At 46.6% G+C, this 20,473-nt stretch overlaps 2 protein-coding genes across 2 annotated transcripts; one reads left to right on the top strand and one right to left on the bottom strand.

The window, feature by feature from the left end:
• Positions 1 to 329: 329 nt before the first annotated feature.
• Positions 330 to 9,485, bottom strand: lrr1 (leucine rich repeat protein 1). The gene is made up of 4 exons (XM_042338136.1): positions 9,199 to 9,485; positions 8,913 to 9,011; positions 2,084 to 2,811; positions 330 to 1,058 (listed from the first exon to the last, which is right to left on the bottom strand). Exons 1-4 carry the CDS (start codon positions 9,457 to 9,459, stop codon positions 806 to 808), a joined length of 1,341 nt encoding a protein of 446 aa, XP_042194070.1. The 5' UTR covers positions 9,460 to 9,485; the 3' UTR covers positions 330 to 805.
• An 8,619-nt stretch (positions 9,486 to 18,104) lies between these two features.
• rps29 (ribosomal protein S29) lies at positions 18,105 to 20,178 on the top strand. Its single transcript, XM_007888365.2, has 3 exons — positions 18,105 to 18,237; positions 18,535 to 18,634; positions 20,013 to 20,178. Exons 1-3 carry the CDS (start codon positions 18,176 to 18,178, stop codon positions 20,019 to 20,021), a joined length of 171 nt encoding a protein of 56 aa, XP_007886556.1. The 5' UTR covers positions 18,105 to 18,175; the 3' UTR covers positions 20,022 to 20,178.
• The last annotated feature ends 295 nt before the right edge of the window (positions 20,179 to 20,473 follow it).

Below are 20,473 nucleotides of genomic sequence, written 5' to 3'. Positions count from 1 at the left end.
CCTGAGGTACGGAGGCGCTGACGTGAGCCAATCAGGAGGGCCTCGGTTTTTCGCACGTTGAGCTGAAGAAAGTTGTCTCTCGTCCAGGACTCGATGTCGGACAGTCAGCTGTCAGGACATCGGTGGTCGTGGAGTTGAGAGTAGAGGAGGAAAGGTAGAGTTGGGTGTCATCCGCATACATGTGGAAGTTAACTCCATGTCTGCGGATGATGATGATGCCACATACACAAGAAAGGGTTCCTTGCACATTACAGTTTTGTCAATAAAAATGACAATTGCAAACCTCTGGTTTGAACAATATTATAGAAATACAAGGCAGGCAATATATATACTGAGTATCACTGTACTCTTTTTATTCATTTCTAATATGCATGACTTAAAATACTTTATATACTGTTTCAAGGTCCATTTACATTTTTATAAAAGTATTGCAAGCACGTTTGGAACACTGATGTAGATTTCCTTTAATGTGTTTAATATTGAGGTCAAAAAGTGTTCAAAGATTACAAAATACAGTACCAAAACTGCTGAACATTATTTCAACTCAGACTTAAAATGTAAACTCTTTCAAGTAAAGTTTTTGTCCTGATAAGACTGCAATACTCAGTTGTTGCTTCGACATCCAAATAGCTTCTGCGATCTCTTTAAATATATATACGTTATCCAACTTCATTTGCTATAGAGTATGCATCAATTCGGCTATTTGGATATGCAGGCATCAGGTATTATGAGGTCTTTGCTTACCTCTTAAATTAACACATGAAATCCAAAAATGCTACACATCTCAGAGATCTCCTGCAATTGATCACCTGTTGCGTTGTTGGTGCTTGTCAAGATACTCTGAGTAACAGGTTAGTGAACAGAAATAACAGAGAATTGGGGCCTCTGTGCTACCCATGTTATCCACAAGAACTACGGTATGTGAAACTTGGTGTAAGTTCAGGTTTATAACGACCTGGATGAAAGAGTTCAGGCAGGCTCTTCTGCAAAGGCATGTCTTAGTCGAATCCAGATCTTGGCACAGGTGAGCTGGAAGTACGTGTGGCCCATAACCAATTCTATATAAAACAAAGTAAATGGTTAACAAAAAACAGTAGGTGTTACTTGAACTTACAAGTCAAGTGTGAACACGTCCAAGATAGAAAATGCAAAACAGCCAGGTTATTTTCTACTGGACAGGTTCCTGCTGCCTACAAAAAAAAAGGTGAACGTAAGCTGGAGTTGCATTCCCACACCAATTACTTAGACCAAACGAGAAAAAACATCTGCCTCAATTTGAATAAATAATTGATAATTTGGGTAAAGTTAATAGACGTTTAATAATCTGTGACAGTGATTTGTATAAACATGCTGATCATCTATCTGTCTCAAGTTATTCTAAATGGCCACATTCACATTGAGATCATCAGTACAGCAGAGTCTCCGAGGAGTACATTGAATCATTGGTATGTAAATTCTCCATTATCGGTATTATATGGATAATGATTTTGAAGTAATTCCATAGTTGGATTCCAGCTTCTGGAATTTTCAGTAAATTTGTGAACTTGAATCCAAGCCTCACCCTATAATAAAAGTGACTCACTTTTGCTGAATAAAGACATTTTGGGTGGGTGTCTAACATGAGTAGAAATCACTTGATGTACTTAAGATCCAGATCTAGTTTAATGTAAAATCAGTCAAAAACTTTGCTCAAAATTTGAATTTATGCACTTATTCTTTTAAAGTTTGTATTGCCAAGTAAAAACCTTTTTGTATTCTCAAGTAAAAAAACATTTAATTTCGTTTTAAAGATCTCATGGAGCTCAGAGTCTACGTATTAGATTGTGAAAAGTATTAAAATTAAACAACTTTTGAACAACTGCGATTCAGCTCAGGTTGTGATGAGCAGTTATGGATACTGGGACGTCCTCCACCTAGCAAACTGAGGACACCATCCCAGTGGTCACCATCAATGAAGTTTGAAGGTAAATATATAACCGGTTGAAAGGTTAGCAATTCTGCTTTCAGGCTAGTAGGATGTGACACTGATAAAAAAAACAATACCTATTGGATCTACAATACATTTTAATTTAGATCTGCTTACCTGCAATTTACTGTTGCTCTTGCTGCAATCTCTAACAGGGTCATTGGGATCTGGAGCTGAACTGTTGGAGTCAGAGGATTCGGCTGCTCAAAGAGGTTTCCAAACAGATCCACATTCTCAAGGCACAACCTCTGGAAATCGCATGGAAGATAAGGCAATTTGTTGCGTGCAGCTGAGAGGAAGCGCAGTTTATCTAGCTGACCGATCTTGAAAGGAAGCCGGATTAACTCATTGTCATCGAGTTTTAGATGAACAAGTTCTTTTAGTTGACAGAACTGGACAGGAAGAGCACGCAATCTGTTGTGGCTCAAGTCCAAAAACTGTAGAGATTTCTGCAAAGTGGAGTTACACAATGCAACACTGAATGTCTCCAAGTAATTATTGTGCAAAACAAGCTCAGACAGGCAAGCAAGGTCTCCGATCGAGGCTGGCAGTTTTCGTATGTGGTTATTGCTAAGATCCAGCTTCCGTAGTTTTCGAAGGCAAAGCATGCGCATGTCCACACGGGCTAGCTTGCAGTAGGACACCTGCAGAAATTCTAGAGAGTAAGGAAAGTTTGTGGTGAGGGGATAGTCCTTTCTAGATGTAATCACCATTTTGGTTTTTGGCTTTTCAACCTCAGAGGTCTTAGCTGGAGCCAGGTTGGACAATAGTATAGTGTCTATTTCACTACCTCGGTGAGCCAGCCTTAAAGCAGAAAGAAAGTTCTTCAAATTATTGGCATCTGCCTGCGGAAAGGGATAAGATATATTTTAGGAATATTACACATCACATTTCACTTATCAACACGAACACACAATTTGATTTTGCTCTACAAAGTTGTGCAGTTTCCAGATAATTCTCCTCTAATTAAAACAACTGATCGCTGCAAGATTGCTTAATACATGGTTTAGGATTCCTTCACTAACAGAAATCAATATTACAACCAACCTTTGGGACATAATCCTTTTCTGTAACAAACATTTGCGGGATCAGGATAACGCTAATCATTATACAGTGAAGAGAATCACATCTATTAGCAAAGAGCGCGAAAATTATAACCTACAGGAAGCTAATGAAAATATAAACGACCTTTACATTCACATAATTCTAGAACAAAACCAGCTGTTTAGTGTGCATCCTGCACCGACTCTGCTTGAAGTGTGATTGTAATTTGCTGGTTATTTATAAAATGGAACATATGTTAAGAAACAGAAGCCAGTCCCAGCCTGCGGCACGTTAGTAATACAACACTAATAAGATTATCAGTAAGCAGTTTATTCTGTACATTATAATTTGAGATGAGACGCACTATACAAATGCTTGTCGTTGTGAACGGCTGAGTGTGTCTATGAAAGCAGACGTCCTGGTTTTAATCAAATGACTGAGCTACCAAACTTCAGATTGGAAGCCCGCATCACCACAACATAGATGTGCATCAATGAACAGAACATAAGCAGTATCCGATATTTTACACAATTTAAAATAGTCTGTAAATAACAAGAGATCTGATCAGATGCGTGTTAAGAAGCTGATTAGATTCATCACACACAAAAATAAAGAGGGCTAATGATGCTCTGTGAAAGCTCAATAGAATTTATTTAACACTAATGAGATTAAAATGCGAAACAAGGGACACGCTAGACGATGTACTACTTAATGATGGTAAATATCAAAGGTATATTCATGGTACAGTAGGTCTGGTATATTCACTGCTGATTAGCAACCTCACACCAATTTTTGTATAAAGAAAAGCAAAACAGGCGTGGTAACTGGAGGGGAGTACAATTTCCTTACATCCAAGTAGCCAAAGTAACCAACAAATTCATGACTCCATTTCGATTTACTACTTTCAGCAGATCAATTTTTCCTACAGCATTATTGCTTTCAAGCTCTTTTTACAGAGACTGTAAATGGTGCTATCACAGTAACCGAGGGGTAAATTTCATTTATCTTTATTGCAGTTCCTCATTCATGACAAAGCAATAAATCATTTAACTTTAAAACAATACAATACTAGATCCCAGTCTTTCCAGCTACCAGTTTGTGGAATTTCTGTGATGTCAATAAGTACAATTTGATATTTCTTATTTTTTTAATACTGCTCACAATTTTTCTTTCTCTTCAGGTCCCATTGGGAGTTACAGTTTGAGTTAGTTAAGAATTTAATAGAGATCAGTCAGTTGCTCATTTTGTTGGATGCTACTCTCACATATATTGCATCAGGAATATGTGAGATTGCATGTTATTTTCCAAAAATGGGTTGAGCCAGTCTTTTCCTGTACTGCACATTCCTATGCTAATTCATTAAGATGGTTTAATCTTCCTACAGTAAATCAATGAGGCAATGTTCCTTTCAAATCTTTGATTGTCACGGCCAAGGGCCACGTGATCTCAGCCAGTCTGCCACTGAATAAGAGTCCTGGTTTCAGGACAGTTTCAAGGGAGGCAGCCTGCAGGTCAGGTCATGCTAAAACAATTCCACAAATTAAAAAGGTCAAGCACTTCAATCAGCTTTGTGTCTGAACTATATATTGGGAGAATGTGTGACAATCAGAGAATCTAACATTAGTGTTTAGTAAAGGTGTATGAGTTGCTGCACTGCTTTATTTTGATGCTAGCCCATGAAATACTAGGAAATCATTTTCTACAGGCTTTCTATCCACCATTGGCCATTCAAGTTATTGCCTACATTAACTGGGACCTACCTTAAGTTGCTGGGACAAGAGGAGAAAGCGGGAGAAGAAAATAGAGCAAATCAGTTAATAATAATAATTCTTGCATTTGATATAGCGCTTTTCATGTCTTCAAGTCGTCTCAAAGTGCTTCACAGAATATCCTGGAAAGTGAATTGACTGTGTGTTTTGTGGGCGAAACGCAGCAGCCAATTGGGCACAGCAGGGTCCCCACATGCAATCATGGATTGAAGTGATCAATTTATTATTATTTTTATTGAGGGATTATTATCAGGCGTGTGGAGTAAGGAAACTTGCCCAAGGTTTCACCCTGCCGGGAATTGAACCCAGGTCTCTCACTTGCTCTAACCACTGAGCTACAGGACTCCATAGTTGGCTAGGTTCTTGCTCCTAACTGCTCTCTGATGACCTAATGCTGAAATATGAATGCATGAATATTGGATAAGGACGAGATTGGGCTTCGGTTTAATGTCTCCATTATTGGAAGTCTGCCAACACTTATTGTCTAAGTTCACACATTAACAATGGCAACTAGGAGAAGGCACCAGAAGCCTTACAGGTGTCACTGGAACTGAACCTCAGAATAACTTATAGCCTTGAAAGAAGGAAAGTTAAAATAGCCTTCTCAGAATCAGAAGCCATTGTTATCAAGTAATTGATGTATAGTAATACTTGGGAAGCCACAAATTCTAAACTTGGAACTAATGCTATCCTAAAAAAATTGGCTAAACAGGTAGTCATAATTTCAAAGCAGTCCTAAGTATCCATATGGGATGCTTTGGAAACATGCAACAAATTTGAGGCTTGTCCATCTTTCAAACAGCGACTGTACCTTTAAGAGCACAGATCATTTACCCAAATGTCCACAAATAACTGGTAGAAAGTCGGCTATTTCTCCCAAGTGCCTGGGACATGCTGATAAGCATTTGCAAGATAGTATTTTGTAATTGAACATAATTACAAAGATGAAAAAAACATTGACAACAGCGTTTTTCAAAATAATCTAAACATCTGCCAGATTGTGGGATTATCAAAAATATTTACATTTAGTTGAAATAGGAAGTTCTGCAGCCAAAGCCAAGCCTGATTTTCCCACTCAGTTGTGTTTAGAACTTGGAACTAATGCTGTGCTAAGGAGGAAGGAAGTAACACTGAAACTTTACAAGTAATAGCTCCAAATTCAGTAACACCAAGAAGCTTAAAATAGCACTAATGACTTTTTTCTTCATGACTGAAGAGGGTTTTCAAACGCATTGGCAATTTTTAAAGATTAACAATAGTATGTGTTAATATCTACTATTGTTTGGAGTAGCATTTTGTTCAGCAAGGATTATATAGCCACAGCTTTCACAATATTGTGAGAGACTGAGGGCAATTTTAAGGATAGGTGCAATAAATCAAGAAATATTCAATCAAGAAAATGTATTTTGTTGGACGACCATAAATGTTGGCCACTATTGGCCCAGACTGACTTCTTTTTGTGAGTAAATGTGGCAGCCATTTCGTACACAGCAAAGTCTCCAAAACACCATGAAGTGACTGACCAATTTATCTGGAGATAATATCAACATAGATGTTGAATAGGCAGCTGCAATTGTTCTGTTTTCTTGCATTGCTGAGGAGTGGGAGAGACAATGCTCCATATCCATGCAAACGCTCTGTTCAACCACAGTCAGTTTCAACTTACTAAGAGGCAATGCTCATTTCTTCTCAGTCAGTAGAAACAGGCCAACTGCACGCAAAGAATTTTACAAAGTTTTCAAACAGAATAAGTTTAAAAGAAAGTTTATCTCCTCGTGGCTCAATAGATAACAGCAAACTACGTTTGTAATTTCAGGAGAACGTGAAAGTCACTCTACAAATGCACCATACACAATGCATATTGAGGCAGGCAAACTAGGAAGCACCAAACATGGATCCCTGGAATGCTGCTAGAATGGAGAACAACTGGCCTCGTGTCCACATTTTTGGGGCGGAGGGGGCTTTGGAAGTGGAGAAGAAAGAAAGAGATTGTACTCCAGCATGCATCACTCGCCGAAGAGGCATGGTTTAATGAAGTGAGATCACCTATAGGGGAGCTCTTGCTTTCCATGAACAGTTATACAATAAAAGGAAAATAAAGTCTGATGTATTTTAAACATATTTCGAATAACTTACAGGACACTCATCACCCCCCTCCCACCACCCATTTCTTTCATGTCCCCACCCGATTTAGCATTTCAAGGCAACCTTCTCCCAGGTCCCTTGTCGGGGCCACGCTTAAGCTGCTCATCAGAAGCTACTCTAAAGTTACTCAAGGTTACCCCCACAACCCTCTCTTCCCCTGCAACTCTCATCCAACCAGAAAAGGGTCTTCTGTCCATGTGGGAAATCAAGGCGAGGCCCCACAACCCCACTCTAGGCCCCATGTATTCTGGAACCTACCAACTTGCAACACTGACTCGGAATGGGTCATCTGCAATTTTTTCAGCCAACTAAACTGGTCAGATAACAAAAAAGAATTGCCAGGAAAGTTTTCGTGCAAACTGCTGTGGGACGATACACAAAAGACCACCTACATGTGATCTGCCCATTGACATCACAACTCTCTCTGCCTGTGATTGATTAGGGCTCATGTCATATCTTGATTATATTGCTGCTGATTCAAATCCTGGCCAAGTAACCGCTGTGAAGCAGATATTGAACAAAGGATTGTCCTCAGTCGCACTCCCTCACTCAGCATCAGAGTCCATAACCTGAATCTCCCAGTCGCTCAAGTCCGAGTCAACCGCAAACAAATACCGTACTTGCAGATTCCTTGAAGGAAAACTTGTTAAACTTACGCTAAGGTCCTTTTTTTTAAAAAGCCACCAAACAAGATAAAAAAATCAAAGGCATCGAACCCTTCCAACTTTCATATAAAATACTTTCACATAGAAGTACTGAGCTTGCACGAACGTGGCGAAATATTGCATAAAAGTTTGGGTTTGGCAGGACACTGTAGAGGGTGAAGTCACCCCTGGATATTTGGTGAAAACAACATTAACCTCCCACCCCCCCCCCCACTCCCCCCCACCCCCAACCATCCAAGATCCCACCAAAAAAAGAGAAAAAGAACATGAATACTGAAACAAAACTCGTAGCCAATGTCATAAACTGGTTTTATCGGAATCCAAACAATACTACGATCCAACGATGGATGGTGTCGATCCATTCGAAAATCTTTTCACCTGGTCCTGGGGTTTTTTTTTGGGGGTTAAAAAAAATAAAAATAATAATAAAAAATAATGAAAAAAAAATCCAAAGTTGCTGCCAGAGCAGCGTTATGGGTTGGAGCTTTTCGATGGAAGTTTGCAGTTTGGTGACATTAGTTTTCCCAACACAGAGAGGACGACTTGAGAGCCTCCGAATTCCCACCACCGAGTCCTGGTCACATGAAACCATCCCGACTGTGTGTGGGGGACGGGGACGGGGACTCCTCTTGATTTGGGGGACGGGGTTCGTGCTGATCGACTGATCGATCCCACGCGGATCAACCGGTCGTGAAAGTTATCGATCTCACCCCTCAACTCCGCCCCCCGTTCTGAAAGACAAGTCTTGTGTGTGTGGTGTGTGGTGTGTGTGTTGTGTGTTGTGTGGTGTGTGTTGTGTTGTGTGGTGTGTGTGTTGTGTGTGTGTTGTGTGTGTGTTGTGTGTTGTGTTGTGTGGTGTGTGTTGTGTTGTGTGTGTTGTGTGTTGTGTGTGTGTTGTGTGTGTGTGTTGTGTGTGTTGTGTGGTGTGTGTTGTGTGTGTGTTGTGTTGTGTGTGTGTTGTGTTGTGTGTGTTGTGTGGTGTGTATGTTGTGTGTGTTGTGTGTGTGTGTGTTGTGTGGTGTGTTGTGTGGTGTGTGTTGTGTGTGTTGTGTGTTGTGTTGTGTGTGTGGTGTGTGTTGTGTGTGTGTTGTGTTGTGTGGTGTGTGTTGTGTGGTGTGTATGTTGTGTGTGTTGTGTGTGTGTTGTGTTGTGTGTGTTGTGTGGTGTGTGTTGTGTGGTGTGTATGTTGTGTGTGTTGTGTGTGTGTTGTGTGTGTGTGTGTTGTGTGTGTGTGTGTTGTGTGTGTTGTGTGGTGTGTGTTGTGTTGTGTGTGTGTTTTTCCCCCACACAGTGCAGACAATAATCCCACTCCCCAACCCCTACCTTACTGAGGCAGATGTCCAGCGCCGGTTCCTTCAACCTGATGGTCGTCTTTCCTTCTTCCACGAACTTGGTGAAAAGCTGCTCCACGTTTTCCTTCAGCTGCCCCCGGAGCGGTCGGCGAGAAAAACAGACGGACGACAAAAAAAAAAATAACAAAAAAAAAAATTTTTTTTAAAAAAAATATAATTTTTTTTTGGGGTTGAAAAATTAAATAAATAATTTTTTTAATTTAAAAAAAAAAGAAAAAAAAACCAACAGCGGAATACCCGAGGTCGGCGGCGCTCACCTTGTACTTGCACCCCGCTTTGTCTTTCGAGGTGCAGACCAGGAGGTGGGGGGTCACCGGGTTGGTCTTGGAGCCCCGGTCGTGGTGTTTGCCGATGGACAGCACCGCGCGGGTCCCTCTGCCGCGGGTCCTGAAGCCGAAGGTCGGCAGCGACCGATTGACGATCTCCACCTCGCACTGGAGCTTCATCGTCTCTCTGCCTCCAGATGGTCGCCCCACTGGGAGGACATGGCTCTGGTCGGTCAGACGGACGCGCGACATTCCCGTCGTATTAGACGCGGGGGGGGGGGGGGGGGGGAGAGGGGTCACACAGCTTCACCGGGGAGGGGCACACGCTCACCGCTCCCCCCACCCCCCCCGACTGTACCCCCTTTTTCGCTCGCGCTCCGCTTCACCCACACCGCGCCTTCCCCGGTCATTGGCGGAGCACCAACCACCGAGTCACACACAGGGAAGCAGACAGACCCCTCCCTCACTCCCCCCTCCCCGCCCGCCCACCCGCTATAAACCTCTCTGGGCTCATGCAATTGCACACAACCAAACCTCCTCCCTCACTCCCCCCCCCTCCCCCCACTCCCCCCCCCCTCCCTCACTCCCCCCCCACCCTCCCTCACTCCCCCCCCCCCACCTCACTCCCCCTCCCCCCCACCCCCCTCACTCCCCACCTCCACCCTCCCTCACTCCCCCCTTCCACCCCACCTCACTCCCCCTTCCACCCCCACCTCACTCCCCACCCCACCCTCCCTCACCCCCACCCTCCCTCACTCCCCACCTCCACCCTCCCTCACTCCCCCCCCACCCACCCACCCACTCTCCCTCACTACCCCCTTCCACCCCCACCTCACTCCCCCTTCCACCCCACCTCACTCCCCCATACCCCCAACCTCCCTCACTCCCCCCCACCCTCCCTCACTCCCCCCCACCCTCCCTCCCTCACTCCCCACCCTCCCTCACTCCCCCCCACCCACCCACTCTTCCTCACTCCCCCCTTCCACCCCCACCTCACTCCCCCATCCCCCCACCCTCCCTCACTCTCCCCCCTTCCACCCCCACCTCACTCCCCCTTCCACCCCCACCTCACTCCCCCATACCCCAACCTCCCTCACTACCCCCCACTACCCCCCCACCCTCCCTTACTCCACTCACTCCCCCATCCCCCCTCACTCCCCCATCCCCCCAACCTCCCTCACTACCCCCCACCCTCGCCCACTACACCCCTCCCCATCCCCCCCAACCTCCCTCACTCCCCCACCTTCCCTCACTCCCCCCCACCTCACTCCCCCCCCACGACAAACAGCAACGATTCCTTCCCCCCAAAAAAAAACTAACACTCCACCCCATGCGTTTCCGAGTTTTTCTACTCGACTAAAAACCAACGATTTGTTTTATTATACAAAACAATAACAATTACGGTGTCCCGTCTCCCCCCCCAAAAAAAAATAACCCCCGAAACTCAACTTTTTTTTAAAATTTATATGTATTTCAATTTTTTATATAAATTTTTTTTTAAAAAATCCCCCCCACACAACAAGAAGATTCCGCAGGAAAACGCTGTGGCTTTTTTTTTTCTTGGCAAAGTGCCGACTGGGATGAAGTTCAGTGGCTCTCAGTGTGTGTGTTGTGTGTGTGTTGTGTGTGTGTAAAAAAAATAGGATGAATTTCCTGAGAATTTGCGTCGTGACGTTACTATGTTTCCATTGAACCATCTCAGCGCTGTAACACTGCAGTGGGGGGAGAGGGGATGGGGAGGGGATGGGGATCAACATGAGACGGGGGTCACCGACGACTGACCCACGTTTCTCAAAACGTGCGACATCTGGTGCTTTACCCTCAACAGTTAGTTAGTTAGTTAGTTAGTGAAGTTAAGTCGGTCGAGTGCTGTGTGTGTGTGTGTGTGTGTGTGACTGGACACCCGCAGCGTTCCAGGCGCTCAGTCCGTGCGAAGTGCGCATTGTCCTCCACACAACACACAGCCACATATATAATAGTGTTGACACCCCAACACCGCCATGGCGATCAGTAGTTGGCGCACGTACAGTACATACAACACTCACTCTCTCTCTCTCTCTCACACGCACACACACACACACACACACAGAAGCCAGAAAGCACCAACACCTTCCGGGATCACAAACAGCTCTCTCCCTCTCTCTCTCTCCCTCTCTCTGTGTCTGTGTTTTGTTTTGCACATCAACGTGAAGTGGATCCACAGATAACCATTTGTTGGGTTGGGGGACAAGTGCGCGCACACACACACCAACACACACACACCAACACACACCCCAACACACACACTCACACACCAACACACACACACACACACCAACACACCAACACCCGCACACCAACACACACACACCAACACCCGCACACCAACACACACACACCAACACACACACCAACACACCCACACACCAACACACCAACACCCACACACCAACACACACACACCCGCACACCAACACACACCCCCACACCCACACACCAACACCCACACACCAACACACCCACACACCAACACACACTCACACACCAACACACACACCCCCACACCAACACCCACACACCAACACACACACACCAACACCCACACACCAACACCCACACACTCACACACCAACACACACACACACACCCCAACACACACACCCACACCAACACACACTCACACACCAACACACACACACCCACACACCAACACACACACACACCAACACACACACACACCAACATACACACATCAACACACACACCCACACACCCACACCAACACACACCCCAACACACACACTCACACACCAACACACACCAACACACACACCCCCACACCAACACACACACCCGCACACCAACACACACACCCACCCCCACACCAACACCCACACACCCACACCAACACACACTCACACACCAACACACACACCAACACACACACTCACCCCACACACACTCACACACCAACACACACACACACACCAACGTTTCTAAATCAACTCAAGTGAGACATGTTTTAAGCGCAAGCATTATTCCAGTAATACTGTACATACCGTTTTTAATCAATAAAAATAACCACACAAATCTAACGTGAAGCTTGTCTGATATATTGTTGTTATTATTATATTATTGTTATTATTATTATAGATAGATCGACCTCAGAGAGAATAATAATAATGATAATCCTTGCATTTGATATAGCGCTTTTCACGTCGGGAGGACGTCCCAAAGCGCTTCACAGAACACACTGTAAAGTGAATTGACTGTATATTTGTGGGCGAACGCGGCAGCCAATTGCGCACAGCGATGTCCCACAAACAGTCGTAGATTGAAAATGACCAATTTATTATTGTTTTTGTTTTTGGAGGGATTATTATTAGGCTCTGTGTGGAGTAAGGAAACTTGCCCGAGGTTTGGCCCTGACCTGCCTGGAATTGAACTCAGGTCTCTCACTTGCAAAGCGAGTGCTCTAACCACTGAGCTACAGGACTCCTACAAATGCCTTTGTTAAGGTCGGTTCTGCTCTTGAAATCGTCAATTCCTATTTAGGGCAGAAATCCTGGTTAGAAAAAAAGAGCTAAACTATAAAAGGCAAATGTCCCTATTGCCTTGCCCGCCCTTTCATCGTATACTAACGGTAATAATAAGTTGCAATACGCTTTAAGGCAGTAATTGAACTCCCTAGTTCCAATATAACCATAAATGTATAATAATAATAATCCTAACTTTGCACGTTTTGGTTCATGCATTCTACCTCAGACTCAAATGTGAACCATGTGAATTAGCCGAGAACTCAATTTGAAACAACTATTTATCCAGATAACAATCTGCAACACATTCCACTGGAGAGTGTGCGTGCACAGGGTCTACGTGCATTGCCATCCATCTAAAACAACAACACAATTTCATTTATAGAGCGTCTTTCACGTTGGGAGGACATCCCAAGGTGCTGGACAGTTGGGTCAGGACCCGAGCACTGGGGGGGGAAATGGTCAGGGGGAGGGGAGGGAAGGGAGGGAGCGAGGAAGGGGTAGAGAGTCGAGAGGGGAGCTGAAGGCCTGGTCAAAGAGAAAGGTCTTGAGACCGGCCTTGAAGGAGGAAAGGGAGGAGGCGGCGAAGGCACTGGGGGATGGAGTTCCAGAGCCTCGGGGCTGAGAGGCTGAAGGCCCGGTCACCGATGGTAGGGCGGTTGGGGTGGGGGATGTGGAGCAGACCGGAGCCAGAGGAACGGAGGGTACGGGCAGGTAGGTAGAGGGATAGTAGGTCGGAGAGGTAGGACGGAGCAAGGCCATGAATGGCCTTGTAGGTGAGGATGAGGATCTTGAATTCGATCCTCTGGGGGATGGGGAGCCAGTGGAGGTGAGCGAGGGTGGGAGTGATGTGGTCGCGAGGCCTGGTGCGGGACAGTACACGAGCTGCAGAGTTCTGAATGACCTGCAGCTTGTGGAGGGAGGTCCGGGAAGGTCGGCGAGGAGAGAGTTCCCATAGTCCAGCCTTGAGGTGATAAAGGCGAGGACCGGTGGTTCAGCAGCGTGAGGGGTGAGGTAGTGCCGTAGTCTGGCGATGTTCCGGAGGTGGTGGAAGGCGTTGCCAGTTGTGGCGCGGATGTGGGGAAGAAAGGACAGCTCAGGGTCGAACAGAAAACACACACATAGCTGCTGTTTACACACGCATACAGTATATTTCAATTATAATTTGTAGTTGGCCGTGCAGTTAAAGTCGCTTGAAGCAGTCTGACGGTTCTCCTTGATGTCTCAGAGTAGCAGAGGGTCCCAGGTTCGATTACTGATCTGTCTCCTCAGCCAGACTCTGGGTGAGCAGAGATTCGGGTCTGGCTGTACGTGACCCCCTGGAAGTTTTACTTTTGGCAAAAAAAGGGACAAAGGAATGAATGCTGCTTCCTGTGGACTTGTTTGTCCCTGAGCCTGAGGAGATAGATAGATAGATACTAGGCCAGCAAAAGTCTCCGGGGCATTTACCATTTTGGCAGTGGTCGGCAATTTCACAGAGGATTTCATTCATTTTTGCAGACAGTAGTTAATATTGAGCAATACAGAAAATCTCTACATATTGTGAAACTGCCAAGCCACCCGAGATGGAGCCCCACTGAGATAGTGCTTCAGTGACCACTCCCTCCATCCTCATGAAGGGTAATTTCAGAGCAGCTCGTTCAACTGTACATGAAATCATACCCAAATCTTTAAAGCACTGGGTAAAAACACTAAAACTCCTTTTTTCGGTATCTTACCTATCTTTCTCTGATGTGCAGCCAATTGCTTGGCTCACAGGAAGGAAAATAATTCTGTGAACGCTTCAACACAGCAAAACTCTGTGAAGCGTTTTGAGATGTTAACGATGTGATAAAATGCTATATCAAATGCAACGGTTGTTATTATAACGCAATGCAAACTGTATATTTAGACACGCTATTTTCATACAAAGACTACGTTTCGCCCACAAAATATAGTCAGTTCACTTCATAGTACATTCTATGAAGGGTTTTGAGATGTCTCGAAGACGTGATAAGGCGCTATATTAAATGTAAGGATTATTATTATCACTGTTCAGTAGTATAGTTCCTGTTTTGTTATTCCAGCTGGTTACAACAATATGTGGCTGTATCAAACTAACTACTAAAAGATTTGGTTGGTTCAATGTGATGGCCTATTTTTGTCTCAGCTCGCTAATGCTTGAGACTTGCGTGTTGCAAGGCCTTTGTAAACCCTAATAATAAAAAGCAAGATGAGCTATTTAAACTTCAAGTACCTGGTGGTTTCCCCCAGCAATGCCATCAAGGTGCAACAAGGTGTCACACTGACCTATCCGCTCTCTCCGCTCCGCAGGCTCCGGCCATGTCCCACGCCCGGCCCGCCCCACTGTCGTTGGTCTGGCCTTCAGCTCTCTGCCCCCCCCCCCCCATCCCACAAACCCCATAATGTGCAAGCTTCCGTGCTGCGTGCGCACATACAAATATTAAATAATCTTTTGCACTTTTCCCTTTGTTTTCTTTTTTCATGCTGTGTTATCGTTTCACATGTGTGAACAGCCTTCCAGTATTGACCAGTGTTATACCAGTGTCGGGCAGCCACCCAGGTGACCATTTATTTACAAGATGGTGGGCTGGGAGGGAAGAGAGGCAGTAATAGTAAATTATGGTACTAGCACATTTTATGCCATTTACTTCAATTTCTTTGGACCATAAACTGATACTGTAGCCACAGTCGCTGTTCTGATATTAAAAGGTGAATCCCAATTAATTCACCTAATTTATAAATTTGGGGGCTGAATTTTCAAGATTAATAACATTTGGGGCTAAATTTTCAAGAATAATAAAATTATAAATACTACCTCTCAAGAGAGACCATGCATTGCTTAAATGCAAAATTGTGTTTATCCTGAAAATGGCAAAGATGGAATTTAAGAGCAAAATAAATACGAAATGTTATATTGCGCACGCATGACTGATGAGCCACTAGTCTACAAGCCACAAAGCAAGTGGGAAAGTCTAAAATAATGAGCAGCAGTTGTTTGATATACAGTCCTAAAGAATTACCCAAACATGCACATATCCCGGCCACGTACATTCACACGCTCCACCAGAATGCTGGCTGTATCAGGTGACGAAACTCAATGAGTACTGCCAATGCTGAGTATTACAACAGTGACCAGGGCTCAGTGAACAGCCGGGGGCGGGGGGTGTATCTCTGACCCTCTGGCCTTCTAGAACGCTGTTATTTGTATTATTTCAATAGACGCTGGGTTCCTTTGTGCCCTCGGAAGCGACGGAGATTTCTACACTGACTGCAAGCCAACCATTCGCTGTCTAACAAATAAAAACAAGACAATGCTGCCAGAGTGGACAGCCATTAACATTACATGCTATCGATACATCAAAAATTACTCTTCCTCTCAATATACTGTCCGCTCTAAGCCTGAAAGCGGGAAGAGAGAACCCTGAGAATATTCTGGTCACTCAGGCCAGTACTTCCAGCAGTTGCATGACTGAGAACACAATGTTATGGATGACATTGTGTAAGCTCCAAGCATTTTAAAGAGTGCTTCGCAGGATTACACTGTACTGTAAGCTCTTTGGGTAAAGTAAAACAAGTTTACCGAATTCATAACTCGTTGTGCAAATTAATGGCGGTTTTTCTGGAGAGGGGAAAACACTTGAGAAGGATTTCTTCCCTATTGCTCTTCCCGTCTAGGGGTGCGGAAGACCGGTGAACGTCACAAGGCAAGTAAGATTAGCGTCAGAGGGATGGTTCCGCAGAGTTATTGGGTGCTACGGGAAGTCGCCTGTTATGGTTGATCTTTAACATCCACCTGAACGGGCAGACAGTACCTTAGTTTAACGTCTCAGCCGCAGGACTCCCCCCCCACCCCCCCCACCCCCGAAATGCACGGGAGTGTCACCTTAGACTCCGAGAGCCCAAACACCCTAAAGTGGGGCTTGAAACCCTCCGATGAGGGAGGTGAGAGCAAAACCTCAGGCAAGTTTCCGTACCCCGACAGCGAGCAGGAACCCGGCTGTTAGTCGATGGGCGGATGGCTTTTCCGGGGGGGGGGGGGGGGATAATCCCTTCAAAAAAATAACACTCCTCAATCCCCGGCTGTTGGCGGTGACCACCGCCGCCGCCGCCGGAGAACACACGGTCACTACACGCGACGGTATATTCCCGCGAAGCGCTTTCGAGACGTCTCGAAGTCGGGCCGAGAGGGACTGATGTGAAACGAAGGATTCTTCTTCTTATTATTATTATTATTATTGTCTCAAATGCGAGGAATGTGATTGTATATTATTACATATTATTCCTCAGAGAAAGAGAGAGAGAGAGAGAGAGAAAAACGTGACCACACACACCGGAGCGGGTGGATGGAGGTGATGATGGTGAGGAAGAGGAGGAGGAGGAAGAGGAAGAAGAAGAAGAGGAAGGCGGCGGCGGCCGTTTGCTCTCCCGCTTCCCACCATCAGACTGATTTACATCGGAGACGCCGAGGCCGACGAGGGCGCGATCTTACCGTGACAGAGCCCGACTGCAGGGCGTCCAGGCCGAGGGTGAGGGGGTCAGGGGGTCGGGTGGGGGGGGGGGGAGGCTGCGAGCCCTGAGCCAAGGCCTGAAGCCGAACCCGAGCCGCTGACCGGGTTTTGACGGAGCGCGCGCCGCCCGAACGCACAACCGCCGCTGCGATTGGCGGACGCAGAGCACAGCCCTGTAACCCCCCCACCACCACCACCACCAGGGGCAGCACTGAGCACAGCCTGTAACCCCCCCCACCACCACCAGGGGCAGCACTGAGCACAGCCTGTAACCCCCCCCCCACCACCACCACCAGGGGCAGCACTGAGCACAGCCCTGTAACCCCCCACCACCACCAGGGGCAGCACTGAGCACAGCCTGTAACCCCCCCCCACCACCAGGGGCAGCACTGAGCACAGCCTGTAACCCCCCCCACCACCAGGGGCAGCACTGAGCACAGCCTGTATCCCCCCCCACCACCAGGGGCAGCACTGAGCACAGCCTGTAACCCCCCCCCCCCCACCACCACCAGGGGCAGCACTGAGCACAGCCTGTAACCCCCCCCACCACCACCAGGGGGCCAGCCCTGAGCACGGCCTGCAACTCCCTTCCTCCGCCATTAGGGGGCGGAGGAGTGCGGGCAGCTTTGAGCACAGCCTCTCATTGAATTAATTAATCGATTAATTCATCCCCTCTCCGGCCGCCACGAACCTATGTGTTTAAATGGCCGAGGTTCCCCTTGAACTGAATGGGGCTCCCAGATAAAAGTCACAGCGCCACCTGGTGGATTGATAGTAAAGTGCAGCACAGCCCGTCTCCCTGTACGTCGTGCTGGGCGGGGGGGGCGTCCTGCGTCAGCGTCAGCGCGTCCGGCGTCAGCGCGTCCGACGTGGTCCGGAGGGGTTGCAATAGCGCATGCGCGGCCCGGCCTCTTTCTCTTGGATCCTCGGAGGCGGTTAGCGATGGGGCACCAACAGCTCTACTGGTCTCACCCCAGGAAGTTCGGGCAGGGCTCGCGCTCGTGGTGGGTACCCCGAGCGGCAGCGGCCGGACCTCAGCTCAGCCCTTCCCTCTCTCGCCATCACCGCTCCCCCCCCCCCCCCCCCGCACCCGGGTTACAGGAGGTTCAATGCGGCGTTCGGGAGCTCATGGCGGCGGCGCGGCCTTGCGATGAGGCGGTGGCGGCCTGAGGACCGCCTGGGAATCGAGGCCCAAACTACACGCGGGGGCGGCGGTGTGTGTGTGTGTGTGTGTGTGAGGGGGTACTTGTCTGACTGACTTTTTCGTGGCTCTTTTCCTGTGTTTTTTTTCCCCCCCACAGCCGAGTTTGTGCGAACCGACACGGTCTGATCCGGAAGTACGGGCTGAACATGTGCCGACAGTGCTTCAGGCAATACGCCAAAGACATCGGCTTCGTCAAGGTATCAGCCTCGGGGTGGCGGCGCACGTGTCAGGGCCTGGGTCCTGTTTCTTTCCCCCCCTCCCCCTTACCCCCTCTCCTCCCCCCTCTCCTCCTTACCCCCTCACCTCTCCCCCTCTCTCCTTACCCCTCTCCTCCCCCCCACCCCTTACCCCTCTCCTCCCCCCCACCCCTTACCCCCTCTCCTCCCCCTCCCTTACCCCTCTCCTCCCCCTCCCCTCCTCCCCCCCTCCTCTTCCCCCTTACCCCCTCCCCTCCTTTCCCCCCTCCTCTTCCCCCCTTACCCCTCTCCTCCCCCCCCCCTTACCCCCTCTCTTCCCCTCCCCTTCTCCCCCTTTTTTAACTCGTGTTGGGGAATCTTATTACTTTCGATCAATTGCGTTTCCGTTCACTCATCATCATCATCATCACCATCACAATAATAATCCTTGCACTTGACGCAGCACTTTGTCACGCAGTCAAAGACGAGACGTATCTCGGGAGCGCTCCGAGGGGTGTATTTGTAAAGTGGATTGACTGCATTTTATGTTTTTTTTTAAAAAAAAACCTCCAAAAGAACCTGGTCGGGAAACGAGTGTTGAAATGTGTCGGGGGGGGCAGGGGAGCAACATGTTATGGGAAGTAGCCATCTTTAGCATCTCTCTGTCTCTCTCCCCCCCCACCCCCCAATAAACTTTAGCTAAAGTACAAAACGGTAAAATCCATTTTTTGCACTAATGGGGGGAATCACGAGTATCGGTTCTGCAAAGGCAGATGGCGCCTGAGCTGGGATAGTGGGGGAACGATGGCTGACTGGAATTAAAGCCACCTGGCCGCTGAAAAAAAACGGGTATTTCGCACAATCCTCAAGAGCCATGTTATAACACGTTGGTGGTGGTCTTGCGATGAGGCAGGAGAGAATCCATAAAATCTGAACCGTCTGATGATTGTAATCACCAGTCGAGGCTTGCTCAAAAGTGATGTCGACGATGACCTGCGCACCTGAAATTGGTCCGCCTGCATTTTGGCAATTAAGGTTCCGCACCTCAATTATTAAGTGAACTTGCATTATTAAGGGGTTTTATTGCATCTTGCATCCATTCAGTTTAAGAAATTGTTAGATGCGTTTAACCTCGGCAGTATTGCCCACCATATATAGTCATTTCACTTTACAGTATATTCTGTGAAGCTCTTCATGAGACTCAAAAGACATGATAAAATGTTATTATTGAAGGCAATGCTGGAAGAACTGCTGATGCTCATACAACTAATGAAGTCATTTGCAACAAAACTAAAATATAGCTAAGTTTGTGTTTACCATTGTTTGACACTACTAATTCTACGTATATTGTTTCAAATACATTTACAAAGTTAATCTTGCCTCATTCTTCTTTTTACAGTTGGACTAAAGCAACAACAACAAATGGAGCATGAATGACAACTGTTAGTTGAAAAGTGGAAGTGGAAGCTTTGCCATTGAGACTCAACTCTAAGCTATTCCCATCTTAGAGAAGCAAATGTTCTGTAATGCTCCTTTTGTAAATAAACTTTAAAAAATTCACGTTACACTTTTCTGTTCAGTTATTGGTAAGGGAAAATAAAAGGGAATTGACCAGGCATGGCCTTTTATAAGCCTGTCTGAAATCCGCTGAAAAGGGATTCTGGCAAGGATGGGGGTTTATCTGTTCTGAGTTATTTGGGGTGTTGTAGTCACAACAGCTTAATTTACAAATCTTTGGGTATTAGAACATCAAGGACATCCAATGATATCTGGCGTGATATCAGATTTGGGCAATAACAGACCTATCTGCACCAGATGGATGGTGGGTTACGAGTACAGCTGTGTCCATCGGTTACAAAT

The sequence above is a fragment of the Callorhinchus milii genome, unplaced genomic scaffold, assembly GCF_018977255.1.
Source record: "Callorhinchus milii isolate IMCB2004 unplaced genomic scaffold, IMCB_Cmil_1.0 Scaffold9, whole genome shotgun sequence".
In the NCBI taxonomy this organism is placed as follows: Eukaryota; Metazoa; Chordata; class Chondrichthyes; order Chimaeriformes; family Callorhinchidae; genus Callorhinchus; species Callorhinchus milii.
Note: the sequence above shows the minus strand (reverse complement) of the source record. Positions and strands in the feature narration are given on the sequence as shown.